This window comes from Uranotaenia lowii, chromosome 3 (genome assembly GCF_029784155.1).
Source record: "Uranotaenia lowii strain MFRU-FL chromosome 3, ASM2978415v1, whole genome shotgun sequence".
Classification (NCBI taxonomy): Eukaryota; Metazoa; Arthropoda; class Insecta; order Diptera; family Culicidae; genus Uranotaenia; species Uranotaenia lowii.
This window is the reverse complement of record NC_073693.1, coordinates 114,982,386-115,001,879: the sequence shown is the minus strand read 5'-3', so window position 1 is coordinate 115,001,879 and position 19,494 is coordinate 114,982,386. Positions and strand designations below refer to the sequence as shown.

At 35.9% G+C, this 19,494-nt stretch overlaps 1 protein-coding gene across 1 annotated transcript; it reads right to left on the bottom strand.

The window, feature by feature from the left end:
• Positions 1 to 152: 152 nt before the first annotated feature.
• LOC129751711 (ganglioside-induced differentiation-associated protein 1) lies at positions 153 to 16,954 on the bottom strand. Its single transcript, XM_055747376.1, has 3 exons — positions 16,598 to 16,954; positions 1,017 to 1,209; positions 153 to 956 (listed from the first exon to the last, which is right to left on the bottom strand). The coding sequence occupies exons 1-3, from the start codon at positions 16,694 to 16,696 to the stop codon at positions 292 to 294; spliced, it is 957 nt and encodes a 318-aa protein (XP_055603351.1). The 5' UTR covers positions 16,697 to 16,954; the 3' UTR covers positions 153 to 291.
• Positions 16,955 to 19,494: the final 2,540 nt, after the last annotated feature.

Sequence of the window (19,494 nt, the reverse complement as noted above, 5' to 3'; positions counted from 1 at the left end):
CTGTTTAGCTATATGACGTGTTCGTTATATTTAGGTGTTTTGTTTTTTTTTTTTTTTTGCAGTACTAGGTAAATTATTTATTTTCTCATAATCGAGCCGTTCATTTTAGAAAGGGTACAGGTGTGGAGACGAAAAAAAGAATCACGTTAAGATACAATATATTTTATATTTAGGCCTCTTGGTGATTGGAAATATTAACTGATTACACATTTGAAATGATTGAAAAAATAAAAACAAAGATCTACCAAAGTTTCTATAAAACTACATACATTCAGGCGTTGCCTTTTTGTTTTATCTTTTAAGAAGCGTGGATCCGATGATCATAGATGAGAAAGAAAACGCCGCAATACCTGCCTTGTAAGTGGAGGGCGTGTTCAGCCAGATCGTTTTGAGCAGCGTGGTTTTGGTTGGCAAAGTTGTTTGGAAACTATCGCTGGACATAATCTTTTCAAAGTACTTATGCAGCTCCGGTTTCTTGCCACCGGTCCAGAAACGATCCTCGAGCCCCAGCACGTACATCCGATATAGAAGGCATCCCAACCCCAGATCTAGCAGAGTGAAACGCTCGCCCGTGATCCAGCCCTGATCAAGGTCAACTTTGGCCAGATACTGTTGGACTTCACCTAGGAAATCATCTAACCCGTCGAGTAGCTTCCGGTAGTACTGTTCGCTGGCTAGAATTTCCCGCTTGCGATCGTGAAAATCTGCCTTTTTCTGTAGAACATCACCGAACGCGGGATACGACTTGGCGTAGGTTCTCAGCCGATTGCTCATAGTTTCGTCCCTCTCGAGAATCGTATAACGAACCGGTTGAACGAACGGGGATTTTGGCGAAACAACCGCTTTTGGGTGCAGAAATGAACCCATCGTAATAACTCCGATCGGTATTTTATCCAGGGTATTTTTAAGATCTGTAAGTTTTCTGTCCGCATTGTTGGGAATTTGCAATGATTTCTCTGAAATGATATTAAACTCACTTTTGTGAAGGTCAAATTAAGGAACTTATTGTGCTATACCATTTGAGAAATTCTTGTCCAAGTACTCCAAGATGCGTATCGAGCCGGGAACTATCAGCGACCCGTTCTGTAGAACCGGCAGTTCGCCTCTGGGATTCAGTTCCAGAAACCATTCCGAAAAGTGTTCATCGTTCGCCACATCTACCTCGTATTTGATGAATTTGATTTCTTTGACATTTAGTGCCCAGATCACCTGTAAGTTATGAACAATACGTTACAATGGGCCTTATTCTGCGACGCGAATGAAGTGACTCGGAGTCACATTAGTCGTAGTCACATGACTCTAGTCGGGGTATTCCGAGAGGCGACTCACTCACGGTGACTAGTTCATTGCCTCGGTGGCTTGATGTTCATTTGGACGTTCCAGAGGCAATGAACCAGTTTCATCGGGTTCACCATGCGAACTGTCAAACATGTAAGGAACATTCAAAGAAGGTAGTGTGATATTCAATTTCTTGGATGACGTCACGTTCATGAAGAATTTCAAAATAATGCATTGAATTTTTATGTAACCAAACCCAATGTAGGACTTTAATAAGAGTGTGATTTGTATTTTTGTACGTGACAAAATTTCAGATTTAGATATAATGCATACTGAAAAGTGTTTTTTTTTTAAATGAGTTTCGAAATCAAGTCGAAATGTTTTTTTTTTCTTTATTCGGATTCTCCATTTAGAATCGAAAATTTAAAAAGCTTGAGAATTTCAAATTCGGATTGAAACTTCAAATCCAAAATTTGATTGTATATGTACGTTTGTCTTATAAATTTTATATATCTTATTTGTATTTGACGATAGAAAAGGGGTCATCCTTTGACCAAATAACATCCAAAGTTTATGAGTTGACCCAAAACTGTGATTTTATAATTAATTTCGTCATTTCAAAGCAATTTCAGATGACGAAATAAAAAAGAGAACTGTGTATGATCGAATAGATTCCAAAACCTGGCTTGCGAACGTTTTGGCAAAATTCCTTATATAGATGGACAAAATATTTTTCATAACTCTTCATTTATCATAAGAAAACTTTACAGATAAGGAAAACGTATTTTAAGTTCAGAATGTGTATAAAAACATAAAAATATAGGTGGTTAAAGATGTGTGGCCCACGATTCCCCACAAACTATGATTTGCAAATTGGTTGCGTTTGTGTGACTTATTTATGTTTCATCAAAAATTCCATTTCCACGTGAAAGATCAAAACAAAACTAAGATCATAAGCGTATGAGCATATTTTTGTTATGAACTTTAGGTTCCCCATCGATGCAATTGGCGGGTGTATTTTTAATTATGAAAGTAAAATTTTCTAACTTTTTTTAGTTTGATAAATAAAAGAAGCATATGATGCGTATTGTAGCCAACAACATTTATACCGTATTTGTTTATGCCGAGTGTTGCACTAGTGTTGCACTGGTGCACCACTAGGTGCTGTCAAACTGTTTGTTTATTCGGACGGTGTTGCACTGGTTTTGACCTGTCGGAGTTCTGCTTACGGACGGTGGCCCACCGATAATTTTGCCAGTGTTGCGAGAGAGCGTGTGAGTAAGTGAGATAGCAATACACTGGCGACGATTTGTGTTTGTTTTTATCGGGTACGGTGGAACACTCCACGAGTGGAGAAAACAAATACAGTATTAGAAATATATGCTCTCGCAAAGCGACGACGATGACAGTTGCTTCGAGATTTTTATCTCAATACACATCTGAGATATTAAAAGTGGCCCACGTTTCCCCATGGCCCACGATACCCCACTCTCCCGTACTGAATATATTATGTTAGAATTAGGGCTTAAATTCGAATAAAAAATTTGAACTTTTGATCCAAAATAAGTTGAAACTGGTTTTTTTCACTTAATTGAACCAATCAAATCGTGTAAAAGTTGCAGTTTTATTGAATTTGATGTAAAACTGAGCTTGATAACAAGCAGTCTATTTTTATAATTTTTATTAAGGTAAATAATTCGATAAAACTTTTTTTTTGAAAGAATTGATCATACTATTTGAATGACTTTTTTATAAAAAGTTGCTAATTTTTTGAACTTCTAACACATATGCATAAACAATAATGTTGTACCTGAAAATCAAGTTATTTTAATGGATTGCCAGTTCACTAAAATTCATGCGACATGACTATTGCCCAACGTTCGTACATACTCAGGTTATGCAAATCAGATCAATTTCATTCAAAATTTTGCACAGTTTTTTTTTTAAATTTTGAGTTTAAACGCATTTTAATTTGTTTCCTGAGTACTTTATTTTTTGTTTGCAATTAGCTTAAGCAGTCTAATTAACAAAAGTGTAACTTTTACTGTCTGTTTTGCTTACCATTAACTTCAAACATAAATATAAGCTTCACCTACCTTTACATTTCATTGGTTTTTGCCACTGTGTTCATTTGCATATTAAAAGATGAATACATCTAACTGTCAACAACTACGTAAACAAAAAAAAGTTTCCACGGCTCGACTTGATTTGGAAAAGCTGTGAACATAGGATCGGAAAACGACTAACACCCGTCTACATGAGGCCTCAGACGAAGCGAAGAAAGGTAACACAACTGCTGAGGATGTCCAAGCATGGCCACGGTTCTGTTGCGGGGGCTGTTCTTCAGCAGATTCTGCTGAAGCAATCGTAAATTTCTAACATGCGACGAAAGATCTGCGAGATGGTAGCGGAGGTGACCCGAAATCTAATCGAGGATGATGGAAACAACCAGTGATCGGTGTTTGGCCCGGAATCTAATCGACAACGATGGAAAAAAAACCAGTGGTCGGAGTTTGTGCAGATCTTTTTACAATGTTCCAGATAATTTTCTCCTCCGGGAACTTTTGGAATCGAAAGAGCCAGCATTCGCTCAAAAAGATGCTGGAAAATTACCTTACTCTATCGTCGGATCCGATTTTTTATTTAATTTGGCGAAAAAATAGGACGATGAAAGAAAATGGTTAAATAAAAACAGATTAATAATAAATCTTTGGATATTTTTTCAATTGAAAGTACCATTGGAAATTGTATTGCGAATTTTCCTGCTTCTATCATCTTGGGAAAGAACTTTTTTTTCGAATATGGGTTAATATTTTGAGTATTCCTAATAAGTATCTACTGAAAAATGACTATTTATGTTTTCTGAGAAATTTAATAAAAATTCCGATCGATTTGCATATGTATCTTTGACTTTCCACCTTATTTTCTATCGAGTCACCTGCGCAATAGGTTACGACTTCAAAAGTCACCTGGCGCCGACTTGAGTCACGCCATTCGCCTCTGAGAATACGGTGACAGTCCATGCGTGTTCATTCAAGTCACCTAAATTCATCCAAGTCACGGCATTCGCCTGCTGGAATACGGTGACTCTGAAAAACCGAGTCGTTTCACGTCACTCGCCTCGCAGAATAAGCCCCAATGTTATGTAATGGTGTTCTGGTGAAAGTCCCTTACGAAAGTGATCAATCCGTAAGGGACCTTTTTTCACCTGATTGTGTCCATCATGTCAATTGTCGTTATGCCATATGCTATTATCTCCCCACACACACATCCCTACTCATATTTAAATTTTAAAATCGAAATAAGGAATCTCATAAATTGAGAACCATACTCGTCACTGGCCCTTTCAACCCGAACTGTGAAGTTCAGTTCAAGTAGAAACAAGAAGAAGAGAACCATACTCAAATGAATGAAAGTCGAACAAAAGTCCGTAGAAAAACACAATTAGGATAGTGTTGGCTATTGGAAGAAAAATCGTTTTACTAATTAGTTCATTATAGCTAACTGTTGCTTTATAGAGATTTCTGCTGCCGGGCGACGCTAACTAATCTCCTATTGTTTGATTAACGTTTTGTTTTCATTGCATATTTATCAACTTATCATTTTTCATCCAATGTTTTCTAGTGAATGAGTAACAATGCTCGTAATTGTCGTTGTATCATACCTAGTTCTTTGAAAGATATTTTTAAATCAAAGAATAATGTAATAAGTGTTTTGAATTTCTTGCCCGGATGACTGATAACACGGATGCTGATCAACTTGATTTACGACAAGAAACTCAAAACGTTGGATATAGAGATAATAACCGCCGCAATGTCACGATGGTTGTTTCGTGACGTAATTATTTCAGTGCGAACGTTGTCAGAAGATACAATAGAAGAAAAATTTCCTACTGATTATGAAATATGAGAGTGAGCCTTTAATTTTTTAATAAACTTTCAGTATTATCCTATTGTCCTTCCAATTTGAAGATTTGGAAATATGAACATGATCAAGATAATCAGAAACAAGATAAGTTTTAATGAACATCAGTCATAGGAAACGATCTATTGATTATAAATTATTAAACCTGTTCCTGGGCCTGCCAAAACTCGCTCAACACCGCTGAAGTTTGTATGAACTTTAGCGCCATTTTTACAGAGCAAGAGCGAACTTTGTGAAATGTTCTGAAATTTTGGTTTTCTTAATCTAGACGTTACTTCGAAAAGTTTCTTTGAAGGCCACATACATGTTGATACCACATTAGGGACCGCGAGGAAATCTAAGCCGTTAAACACCAAAATTCGGCATTCTATTTCTCTGAAATCACTGGACCAAATTCAAGAAATTAATGGAAATGTTGTTAATTTTGTAGAATGAAATTCATCAATAGATTCATAACGTTTGAGTTATGCTTCTCAATTGAGCATACAAGCGGCAAGCGAAAAACGAGATAACTCGTATATGGTCTGCAATGTGATACAAGCTTATACCTAAAAGTCAAGGCAGATGAGAGATATCTTCATTATAAGAGTAAATCATAACCGCCAAAAATCCCAACTAGAAGTGTCTCGGCGTTTGTTCAATGCTTCTTAAATGGAATATATTTTAAAGATAAATTTTTCAAACGGAGATTTCAGAATGTCATATATTAGTTCTTGATCGAAGATCAAAATAAAAGTTTAAAACAAGAATTTACAACGGAAATAAAATATGTAGTTCGAAAGTTGAGTACAAAAACATTGTTGAAAATGAAGCTTCAGAATTCGTTATTTGTGCTTTTTTACATGCTTATGCTTGAATAAAAAGAAACATTTTAATGATTTTATTTTTCTAAGCAGTAGGGGAGAGTGGGCTATCGTGGGCCATGGGGAAACGTGGGCCACTTTTAATATCTCAGATGTGTGTTGAGATAAAAATCTCAAACCAACTGTCATCAGAGATGTTAAAATCGCGAGTCTACATACTCGCACTTTGCCCTTCTTTGCAGAACGATTTTATTTCGTTAAACTCAATCTGCAATGATGCTATCTAAAGTTCAACTCGGAAAGCATCAGGAAGTAAGCTTCGGGTAAACTCGGCAGGAGTAAACAGCAATCGGTGGAGAAACATCAGCAAAGCAAACGAACAGTTCAGCGAATTAAAGAAAAAATCGTTTTCGTTCGGCAGCCGAACACATCAATCGGACAACGCATGGGGCGTGGCTAAAAGTGATAGATACAAGGGAACGGGAAACGAGCGAGAGAAGGGTGCGAGGAATGTTAACTCGGTCCGTCGGGCAACGATCGCTCGTGAGCATTCGTGTACGGCAAGCTTCGTTCTGTTGTTTCATTGGTGTGATTTTATTCCTGCGAGGAGGGGAAAACATCAACTCGGAACTGTTCTCTTCGTTTTGTGTGCAATCACGTCATGATTGGAACGAAGATAAAATCAATCTGCACACAACAAGTTAAACTCGGAAAAAATCAGCCGAATGATTCTTTCCGAGGCGAGTTTAAACACCGCTGACTGTCATCGGCGACGCTTTGTGTGAGCATATACTTCTATATGTTGTTGACTGAAATACGCATCATATGCTTCTTTTATTTATCAACCAAAAAAAAGTTATAAAAATTTATTTACATAATTAAAAAAACACCCGCTAATTTCATCGATGGGGAACCTAAAGTGCATAACAAAAATATGCTCATACGCTTATGATCTTAGTTTTGTCATGATCTTTCACGTGGAAAAGGAATTTTTGATGATACATCAATATGTCACACATACGCAACCAATTTGCAAATCATAGCTTGTGGGGAATCGTGGGCCACACATCTTAAACCGCCTATATTTTTATGTTTTTATACACATTCAGAACTTAATATACGTTTTTCCCATCTGTAAAGTTATCTGATGCCAAATGAAGAGTTATGAAAAATATTGTGTCCATCCTTTATAAAAATTTTGCCAAAACATTCGCGAGCCAGATTTTGGAATCTATGCGATCATACACAGCTCTCTTTTTTATTTCATCATCTGAAATTGCTTTAAAATAATGAAATGAATTAGAAAATCACAGTTTTGAGTCAACTCATAAACTTTGCATGTTATTTGGTCAATTTGGATTTGGTGGCCCACGATTCCCCACCATTTTTCAAAATCCAAAAAATATTGCTTTTTTTCAAACAGTCAGAATTTGGAGAAAATAAATTATTAAAAATTATAAAAAAATACCTTATGATACCTTGAAAATGTGGAAAACCATAACATTTTTTATTTTAATTTTACCTCTTATAATAAAGAAGTTATGGAACAACGAAAAAAACGTGGCCCATGATTCCCCACTCTCCCATACGTATTTAATGAATGAATAATAGTGGCTCCAGAGAGCAAATTATTTCAAATAACACTATATTCCAAAATTTCTAATAGGTAGCTATGTTTGTAATGTAAAATTGGGCAGTAAATTCTAAAATGAAATTTAAAAATGTAGAACAAATCTAACGAAAGAGTCGAATTTATTTAACTTTTTCCAGATCATTTTTAACTTAGGTAGTGAAGATTTAGGAATCCACAGTGACCAGAAAACTTCGAGTAAGCTTTAAAAAGTTTATTACTTTCTATACTAAAACTAACTCACTTACGTACTAAAACGTTTGTATGTGTAAATATTTGCACGGATAGTGAGAAAGGAAAGGAAGCTCATCCTGCCCCAGGGGATGTTCAACACAGTGACTGATTTTCAGCACTTGGCATACGTTTAGTGTCTGAACAAGATCCCTTGATGCAACTGACATATTACAAAACAAGTGTTTGTGTGGTGAAAAAACGTTTTCCTTAAGATGCCAATTATGCCCTTATCTCCCCTACATTTAAAATCGATATCAAGATTCTAAGCTTGGGCAAACATTTTAGTGCATAATTCGAATTGCAAACTAAAGATTTGTTAATAATTCAGAAATTTGATTTCAGGATTCCCAGCTGTTCGAAAAGCCTTTTTTAAATGCATTGAATCATAGGCTGAAATTAAATACTTATTCAATATTAAGGATGGGAAAGTTTGAAATTAGATAAAAAAACATGTTAAAGGTTCAGGGTTCAGTTCATTATTTCGCGATCTAATTTAAGTTGAGCATTCTACCTTTTTTTTTTTTGAGAGAAAATCACATCGGGTGAAAAGGAAGAATCTTACTTTGCCAATTACTAAAAAAACGACATAAGTTGGTTTTGTAACATGCATTTAGAGAATATTTGGTGTTTATATCCAAAACAAAAATTCATTTTGATTTTAAAAAAATATTCCATTAAAACAAACTCCTTTTTATTTGAAACAATGTACCGTGAACGGCCCTAATTCTGTGCAGTTAAGGATTTTTCAAATGTTTTATGTTATAGAAAATTACCTTTCAATGAATTTCCTCAAAATTTCGTGTACAGTTGGGCTAACTAACAAACTTAACGGCAAAAATAATGAGAGCTCGACTTTGGAGCAAAAATGTGGATTATTTACAACATTTGGAAAAATGCAAGTGGCCCTTATTCTGCACACTATTTTCTATTCCTAATTCTGCGCATATGTCTCATATTTTGCGCGCTCAAATAAAACCAATATACCACTCCGTACTGGTAAGACCAACATTTAATTTAATTAAAATGTATTAAAAAGCATGTTTTACGCTTAGTAAAGTATTGCAAATTATGAAAAAGGGCCAATTCAAGCCTTGGATCAATGAAGCTTATGTGACACTTTCTTTCACTATTTCTTACAGATGCTTTTTTCCTGCAGCTCGCTTACCAAAATATTTGTTGACCGATCATGTTCTTCGCCGGAACTGGTCAAATTAACTTGTTTCGTTGGTGTGCAGTGCAGACTATTCCGACATACATAAGTAGTTCCGGCGGGCCACAAAATCGCCCCAGCTGAGGAACTACGCGCTGCTTCATTTGGCTTACTATCAGTCAGTATCAATTAGTCAACGAGTGCGAATGAACGGGTGAATCGAGAGAAGCTTCACGTAGTTCCCCCAGCTGGGGCAATTTTATGGCCCACCGGAACTGCTTCTGTATGACGAAACACTCTGTACAGTTTGAACTGAACGATTAACACGCGAACACGATAGAGAACGCAAATCAAGATTTTCTATTTTTTGTCGACAAAACATGTAGATTCAAAGGGATTCCTAAGAAACTCCCAATAACTTTACGGATACCCTATCTTCATAGAACTTACTAGAAAACTGTAATTAAAAGTCTCCTAACTGCCTGCATTCAATTCCTTGCAACTTTAACATCAGTTCTCTCTGGTGCTTTCATTCTGCGCGTTAGGAACATAGGTTCGTAACGCTTCGACGTACCCCCCAATGAAAATAACGTAACGCTTATAATTACCCCCCCCCCCCCATCTTCTCATGTTTTAAAATACTGATGTTCGAAGATCAAAAATAGATTTAAACATAAATTTTTGTGACGGTCTTCAAAACGGAATTAATATATATCCAAACCAAATCGCTTCTTAGTACTCATTAATGATAACTCTATGATAAAATAAATTGTTTGCCTTATTACGAGTTGCTCTGTGTTTGTTCACTGATGATGTATCATGTTTACTTCATTTCGATTAAGGAGCATATCTTTTTGTGCAAAATATACTCCACTTAGTAATATTCGTCGGAATAATCAAAATTGCATTTTTTAAATCAATTGAAAAAAAAATAGTTAACTTTCCAGTTTAAGGTTGAATTGAGTTCTTGGGGGTAAATGTACCTAATATCCAGTTCACTATCGGTTATTTCACGGATATTCAATACACATTTTAGGGAGTCTATCTCAGAATTTTTAAAGAGGAAAGGTTACAACCCAGTTTCAATCATGTTGAAGCTTACAAATTTTAAACTGATTTTGGTTTGTTTATCATTCTACAAAAATTGCATGATATCAAAAATAGCTGCGATTGAGTACCTATTCATGAAATATTAAGGAAAAAATCGTTACGTAACGATAAGCATACCTCCCCCCCTCCCCTATGTCACAATTCGTAACGCTCGAGCTTACCCCCTCCTCCCCCTAGGAGCGTTACGTAATTTATGGATGCCCCCTAAATTGTGTCAAATTTATTGTTTTGATTTGAAAAACCATTTTTCTCTAAATTTTTTTTGGCAGTCATGTTCAATATGATTTTATCTTTCACGTAAAGGCATTTCCAATGAGAAAAATCTGTTTAACACTGTCTCATTTGATCTTTTTGTTTTCCTAACACTCAAGCTGTACTGCTAACGACGGCCAATTTTCAACGTTTGCTTCCTACATTTATTTTGATTTATTCCATTTCTCGCGAACAATTAATTCATCAGATTTCAAAATAATTGGAAGCATTTTGAAGATAAACAGTAACTGAAGAGATTCAGTTTGTTTGATGGATATTTTGTTCATCACATCTTGAAATATTTCTGTTTGAATATGAACATGCGCAGAGTTTGGGAATGCGCAGAATTAGGGCCGGTCACGGTATTATGAGTTTGATTCCAAAGGAAAAGTTTTGAAACAAAGGATTTATTCTTTCTAAGGAATTCTAAGGAATTTTTATTTGACCCAGAATCAAAGAAATTTTCCTTTGTTTGGAGACTAAACAAAGGAAAATTGCTTTGTCCTAAAAACGGTTTTCGCTGCGTTTGTTAATGATTCAGAAATTTGATTTCAGAATTCCCAGCCATCCAAATTGCCTTTTAAATGCATTGACTCGAAGTCTGAAATCAAATACTTATTCAATACTAAGGATGGGAAAATTTGAAATTAGATTAAAACAACTTGTTAAAGGTTCAGCTCATTATCTCGCAATCTAATTTAAGTCGAGCATTCTACCTTTTTTAAGAGAAAATCGCAAGTAATGGTCGCTGTACACCTCGGGTGAAAAAGAAAAATCTTATTCCGACATAAACTTAAAAAAATACGACATAAGCGGGTTTTGTAACATGTTGAAATTGGTGGTGAATAGTTAAATGATGAATTTTGAACTGGTCTCAGTGTCAACGCCCAATTTTTCATTACAAACATGGGTACCTATTTGAAATTTTGGAACCTAGTGTTATTTGCAATAATTTGCTCTCTGGAGCCACTATTATCCATTCATTTAGTAAGTACTGCTTAGAATGTTTGTTTTTTTTATATCAGCGTAAGCATTTCAAAAGGCAGAATTAACGAATTCTGAATCTTCATTTTTAACAATGTTTTTGTACTCAACTATTGAACTGTTTAATTTCTGTTGTAAATTCGTGTTTTAAACTTTCATTTTGATCTCCGACCAAGAGCTCATATATGATATTCTGAAATCTCCTTTTGAAAAATTATCTTTATAATATATTCCATTTAAGGAGCATTGACCAAACGCTGAGACACTTCTTGTTTGGATTTTTGGCTGTTATGATATAATCTTATAATGAAGATATCTCTCATCTGCCTTAGACCTTCAAGTATAAGCTTGTACCTATCACATTGCGGACCATATACGCGAGATATCTCGTTTTTTCGCTTGCCGCTTGTATGCCAAAATCAGAAGCATAACTCAAATGTTATGAATCTAATAATGAAACTTTATTCAACAAAATAACAACACTTCCATTAGAGCAAGTTCACTGATGTTGGGAAAAAGTGGTAGAAATTTTGACACTTACGACACATTTTGAAAATTTTACCATGCAAAAACATTTTCAAGATCTGTGGCCTTCTAGTTTTTTTACAACACGTGTTGTATTTTAGCATGCTGTGATGCTGTGATGCAAAAATAGCAACATTTCTATCACATACGGCTGAAATAGAAACAGTATTGTAAAAAAATACAACGCCCCAAGATCTTGAAAACATTTTTGCATGGTAAAATTTTCAAAATGTCAAAATTTCTACCACTTTTTCCCAACACCAGTGAACTTGCTCTTAGTTTGAAAACTTTGGTCCAGTGATTTCAGACAAATAGAATGCCGAATTTTGGTGTTTGACGGCTTAGATTTCTTCGCGGTCCCTAATGTGGTATCAACATGTATGAAACTTTTTTAAAGTAACATCTAGATTAAGAAAACCAAAATTTTGAACATTTCACTAAAATTTACTCTTACTCTGTAACAAACGGCACCAAAAATTCATACAAACTTCAGCGGCGTTAAGCGATCTCGCAGAGTTAACTAATGCCGTTTTCGTTTTTCTCCACTGGCGCGGGGCAAAACTTTCTCTGAATAAACAAACAGAATCGTCACCCGGGACGATGCAAATATATTGCCGTTTTCGTTTTTCTCCACTAACACGGGGCAAAACTTTTTTTTGAATAAACAAACAGAATCGTTACCCGGGACGATGCAAACATATGGTTGCTATACTCACTCTTATGTTTACCCCCAACACTGACAACTTTTACGGGGTGCAACCGCCTGCTTGAGGTTCAAATCTCGGGCAAAATTAGTGGACTTCTGAATCAATAAACGAACACAATAACAGCATTTCGGGCAAAACTCGTAGACAACTAGGTTACCACTGCTAATAAACGAAAACACTATATGGTTGCTATAGTCAACTTTATGTTTACCCCCAACACTGACAATTTCTACGGGTTGCAACCGCCTGCTTGAGGTTCAAACCTCGGGCAAAACTAGTGGACTTCTGAATTAATAAACGAACACAATAACAGCATTTCGGGCAAAACTCGTGGACAACTAGGTTACCACTGCTAATAAACGAAAACACTATAAATGAACTGAAAACCGACCTTGGGGCCTTTTGGCAGGCGTAGGAACCGGTTTAATAATTTTTAATCAAATCCTTTGAAAGTGTTTTTACTTTTATTCCCCCGATTTTCAACGCGAAAATTTCATCATACTAGGGCATAGGTCGGCAACATGCGGCCCGCGAGCCGCATGCGGTTCTTTTGATGAAAAGCTGCGGCTCTTTAGTTAACTGCGCTAATATTATATATATTTTTGAATAAAATATGTATAAGATCGTGCTGAAGTGATAATTAAATCTTATGACCTGGCAACGGATTTTCATAGGTTCAGAGAAGAATTTTAAAATTGCATCCGCTGTAGGAACAAGCGGAAAGGACTAAATGGCATAATAGCATTTGAAGAAACCTAATTTTACAATTTTTTGCTTTTTAATTTTTTTTTTTAAGCATCAACATAGAAATCAAGAATTAGTTTACCATTAACTGTATGTGCAAAGAATAATTGTTGTTTTAAAATAACAGAATTAAATTATCATCAGATTATTTATTTCCAAACGTTTGTATATTTTTGAATCAATCGAACACAAACACACGAAAACCAAAGTTTATCATTTACAAAAAAGTAGTTTCTGGACAGAATCTGTTTTGTTATCAAACAAGGTAAAATATTTTATATTTCAAGCACTCATAATTACTTTTTGCCCTCTATGAAAATTGATCAGTTGAAATTTTCAGAATTTTAATAGAATTTATCAACCATTTCAATTCAATCATCGATTCAATCATAATTTTTGAGCACTACCAAATAAGCTTTTATTATCTTTAAATCATCTTGATCTGAAATGTACGCACTGCAACATGATCTACACATTGATTCTCAATTTTCAACATCATAAAATTTTTGATTTTTCACTTTAATCAATTTTAAAACGCCTTTTTACTTTAATTTGTTCACTAGAGGCGAACAGAGCACAATCAATGAAGGCATAATGAACATTTTCTGCCGGGGAATCTAGCAGCAAATTCAACTCGATGAAGTCAACTGAATAATAGAGCTACAGCTTGGCTTGTTTCGTCTGTCGATTTGGCCTATTGGTAAGGTGTCGGAGAGGTAATCAGTAGATTCGAGTTCGATTCCTGTTCGAGGGGATTTTTTTTGCACATACCATTCATGATTGATTTTTTTATTGTTACATTATACGGCTAATAGCATCAAAGCATCATCCGTCAAACAAAACACCAGAAACATAATGTATGAGCATGTGTTAATTCTTTGAATTCTACAAACAGACCTAGATTATTTTGTTATTGCTTTGTTTGATGAATCAACGCCTCACCATTTAGTGCAATCATGACCATGAATGATAAATGAAAAAAAAAATCACCTCGACCAGGAATCGAACTCGACTGACCTACTGATTACCTCTCCGACATCTAACCAATAGGCCAAATCGTCAGACGATACATGTCAAGCTGTAGCTCTATTACTCAGTTGGCGTCATCGAGTCGAATTTGCTGCTAGAATCCCCGGCAGAAAACGCTCATTATGCCTTCATTAATGGTACTCATACTGCCTGGGGGGTTTCTCATTATGCCTCTACAGTGACTGGTTTTCAACTTTCGGCAAAAATTTTTAAAATGCATTTTTAAACGTTTTCATCTACTTTTTCAAGTTTCATCCAATTAGGCAATAGACTATTTGAGTGTCTGAACACGAAACAATGATGTAATTCACATATTACAGTTGTTCTCTATGGTTAAATAAGCGTTTTCTTAAAGTGGCCATTATGCCCCCGTCTCCCCTACATATTCAGTGGAGAATCAAATTTATAAGATATAATTCTAATTCGTGAAATTTAAGAGACTACCGGGAAAATAAGTTTAGATTATGGAATAAAGTCAGAGCACAGAGAACATACGTACAAGATAGCCCACGAAATTTATGATAAAATAAAATTTCAACGAGTTCAGAGAAGTGCGAAATCTTAACCCAAAATTGTCATTTATTTTGATTGCCCAGAAGTGCAAAAATAAAGAAAGTGAAATTTCGCCAAGTTGAAAGAAACTCTAATTGCAAATCAATAGAAGCCGTCCATTTAACTGAGGCATGACTTTAATTATCTATGAATTCAAATACTATGTTGCCTTTTCGAAAACTGGGGGCTTTTCACACATTTTTCTAAAGACTTTCATTCGAGCTTGTACCTTGTACGTCTGTTCCCTGTGGTTTTCCCAAAAAAAAATCAACTGAATCAAAAATGTATGAATTGTGAATTTGAATTGAGGAATTCATTAACCCTTCGTTTCATAAAGTTACAAATTTGCAACAATTAGTGTATGGAAAAAGTGAAAAATCGTATTTTATGTTAAATTTTATTTAAAATCACATTTTTTCATGTAGTTTGTTCAGTTAGTTCATCAGTTAGTTATCTATGATAAATTTGCCTCCGATTCATGTTTTCTAATCCAGCGGTCATGAGAAACAATCCCGGTCACAGTCTTCCTTCTAGGTGAAAAAATAACTTTTTTTGGTTTTCAAAATATAAAAAATCATCAAAAAATATGGAAATCCTGTGAAGATATCAACTGTGTATAGTTTACCGTTTGTTCGTAACTAATTTTCATAGCTTTTTAGGTACACTTACCCCTGTATGATCCGATAGCAAAGTGATACCCAAATGAAGCATCAACAAACAGTAAACTGAAAGCGTAATTGGCTGTTGGTTTTACAAAGATAGCAAAACTAGATATCATTAAGACTTCAACGAATGTTATTTGATTTTAATTAACAGCAAATTAGCTTTCAACAGGAAACTGGTAGCATAATTTGGTGCTGAATTAATTTAACAACAGAAAAAACATCACTACTTTTTCAAATTTCCGAGTTGTTAGAAGTTTTAGCTGTTTTTTTTTTTACATTAAAAAATTCAGATTTTAAGGATAGCAAAACTGGACTGAGGTTTTACACTTTTTATTTTGGTTTGTTTTTCCATTTTACATAATTTTGAAGGTGCCTCAATGAGTTCAAAGTTTCAGTTTTCTGGTCCTCTAAAATCGCCGGGAGAATCACAGGCAATCGAAAAAACCCAAATTTTAATTTTTTTCGAGATTTCGACGTTTTATGCATTTTTAAGTCATTTGGCATCAAAATTAAAATTTCGATTTTCTTTGGTCCACCCCTTTGGTGATTTTGAGGATAAAAAACTGAAACTGTGGCGTTTAGAGGCACCAAAATTAATAACTTGTTCCAAGTTGAAACTTCCAACACAGGTGATCAAAAGTCAACTTGTTAGTTTAATATCAAGTTATAAAATATGTTGAACAGGTCTTAAAATGAACCACAATAATACAACCTACAAAGTTGTATAAATCTATCAATTTACTAGAATCAAGAGTTCAAATGACAGATTCTGCTGGCGAAGCCCATCATTGATGCATGTCACTATAATCGATACATCGAAGTTGTACGAGATGTCCATCATTCTACTAACTCAAACTCTGTTTGTAGATGACCATCACATATTGTGAACAACGTTTAGCAAATGTTTTATAGCCGAGAAGAAATTAGCATAGCCCAGAATATCCGAACCTCGTGACCAGCTGGCTTCAGTGCCATATCACGGAAAAAGTGAAACCTTCTTCTTTTGTTACCTTTTGACAGTAGTAGCTGTACTGGTTGCAGTACAAAACCAGCGTATCCGCACTATCCGCAATCACGGGCCGTTTGATTTTGGCGATCTCCTCTACCATTTTTTCTTTCTCGACACTGATCGGGAACAAGTGATACGATCGTTGTTAATTCGAATGATCGGTTGACAGTTTTCCTCCAAAAATTTTATCCACAGTTAATTTTACTGCCTATACGACGAGACAGATAGCAAGAGCAGACACGCGACAACCGCAATCCGAGAATCACATGTTATCACTAGCAATTATCATGCTCGACTGCGCTTCCCCCTAAATGTTTTCCAGACAACTAATGTGTGATAATCTCCAATACTGATGCGACCGCGAGATACAAATCATAACTAAACACCTATCGAGTTGGAGATTGCAGTGATATATTATTCTCATCTGTGCACGTTTGCTGATTTTCGGGGGAAGGGGGAGGAGAGCTCGACTTTGTGAGTAAGGTATCATATAAAGAAAAGTGTTATCATCATTATGAAGGTAGCTTTTCCGAGAGATATGTAAGAACTACTTCGGTAGACATATTTTTTAAATTTGTATTGCAATAGGATGAAAATTTCGTTAAATTGCTTGTTTTGTTATTAAGAGTTCTGAGCTGGGTCAAGGTGGCAAATGTTCACAATGTCTTTTGGTATTTTTCACTCGACGAAATTTGAACTTTTTTAAGCTTGTTATGTGATAAACATTTGAACTTTGCTCACGGAGATACTGCAACTAGAAGAATCTCTTACATGGGCCTTCCGCAGGGTTCATGTTTGAGTCCACTTTTGTACAAATTTTACGTAAGTGACATCGACAGTTGTTTATCTGAAGACAGTACTCTAAGACAACTTGCAGATGATGACATGGTGTCTGTCCCAGGATCTACTGAGTCTCATCCACACAGACCTTTACAAGATACTTTAGACAGATTGTGTTCCTGGGCTTTGGGGTTTGGGATTGAATTTTCCTCTCAGAAAACGGAAGTGGTTGTTTGCTCTAAGAAACATAGACCTGCACAACCTACGCTTCAACTCCTAGGCAAAACGATCACTCAATCGAGGTGTTTCAAGTAAATGTTCAAGTATTTCAAGGTGTAAGTAAACATCTGGGACGGATTAGGGTTAATATTGCTCCGGCTATCATGTGTGGTTTGGAGATAGATGGCATATGGGGAACAAAATTGGCGGACTTACTTTAAAGGCCCTCTTCAACGTGTGTCTGCATAATTTCATTGCAGGCTGACAACGGGACTAGTGGCCGAACGTCCTGATGGTGATGAAGTAGCTGGAACTGCGGCATTGGCTGTTGCCTCAGCTGTGACGGTGTGATACGTACACTTCAGAAATTGTCCGAATCTTCACAATGGCCAATTCACGTGACTTACACCGCACTACCGACTCAACCGCGACATCAGTTTGTTAGAACCGACATACGTACGACAGGTACTTGCTTTTACGTCACGCGAGCTTACTCTCGAAACCGTAAACGATGGTAAACGACACTTCCGGACCGAATGGTTTTCGCACTGACTCGTACGTTGGTTCGTACACGTTTTCATGGAGAAGCGATCGACTATTTCGGTATCGAATTTTGAAAACGGCGAATGCGCCAAGACCTTTGTTTTGAGAAAAACGCATTCCAAGTTTCCGAAAATAAAATCAATTTCCTATTTAGCTGCGTACAATCATTTTCCTAAATAAGTCGCTAAAACGCTTTCAAATTGATTTAATTTCATCACCCGATCGATCAATATAGCTTTTCCGTACTTATTACTTCAAAAAATTAAAAAAACATAACTGTGGGCCCTTTTACCACAGTTTGGTGCTGTCATTTTGTTCATTCGCCTAATTGGAGCGCCCTTTTGAATTGCAGAATGACTGTTCGCCCTTTGGATCACTCATTAAAGAAGCAATATTCAAGCAAATTTCGGCTTGAAAGCGGGTCCAAATGATCACATTAACACATTAGCACATTCAACGATTTATAAATGCTGATTTGTGCTTCTCCTCGTCCTGGGAAAACAAATTTCAAAAACTTCAATGCCCTTTTTCCATCTCGAAATAACTATTGTCGTTACAGGGAAAAACTGTAAAATCAGTTGAGCGACAATGGATTTTTCTCGGAGTAGGTAAGTTAAACCTAACGTCGGAAGTAGTGCGCTGGATGGCGGGTCACCGTACGATTCCAGCGCACTACTTCCGACGTTAGGTTTAACTTACCTACTCTGAGAAAAATCCATTGTCGCTCAACTGATTTTACAGCGCTGGACTGGCGACACAATATTGGCCCTTTTGTTCGCGACGAAATTTTGAGGGGAAATGGGCGAATGAACTGTGGGATTACCAACCCCCTGGCAACTTGACAGTTCGGTCGAGTTTCGTGTGTCTGTTTCAAAATCGCAGATGTCGCATGTGTGCCGCTTGCTTACATACTTTCCGAGTCATGCATATGGAAAGGGCACACTATTAAATGTAGTGCGAATCAGGCAAATTCATAACTTTCGAAGGAATAAAAAAAAGTTTTAACCAAAATTGTTAATCTTGTTCAATATTCTACCGATTTATATATTGTGTAGGAACAGTTTTCTATAAAATGGCAAAAGTTCTGCTATAATGTGATTGTTTTGTTATTTTAAAATGTTCATATGCATCGCAACTTATGGCAATCTCTTAATGATTGATAAGGTTATGTTGTATTTTACATTTACTGTGCTTGAGTGTCTTCAACAGTTTCGGTGGAAGGTAAACTTGTCCCAAAAACTACTGGATATTAGTAATTTATTTATTTAAAGCAGTCCAGAAATTTTATACCTTATATAGGACACACAAATTAACGCTCTACTCGTTTTCTTAGACTAAACTTTTGAAAATAGATTC

What these genes read in the sequence shown, in the direction of transcription:
- LOC129751711 (XM_055747376.1), bottom strand. Translation starts at nt 16,696, where the DNA reads ATGGTAGAGGAGATCGCCAAAATCAAACGGCCCGTGATTGCGGATAGT. An exon ending in ACAGCTACTACTGTCAAAAG is followed by an intron (nt 1,210 to 16,597) that starts GTAACAAAAGAA and finishes CATAACTTACAG; the next exon opens with GTGATCTGGGCACTAAATGT. An exon ending in GGACAAGAATTTCTCAAATG is followed by an intron (nt 957 to 1,016) that starts GTATAGCACAAT and finishes ATATCATTTCAG; the next exon opens with AGAAATCATTGCAAATTCCC.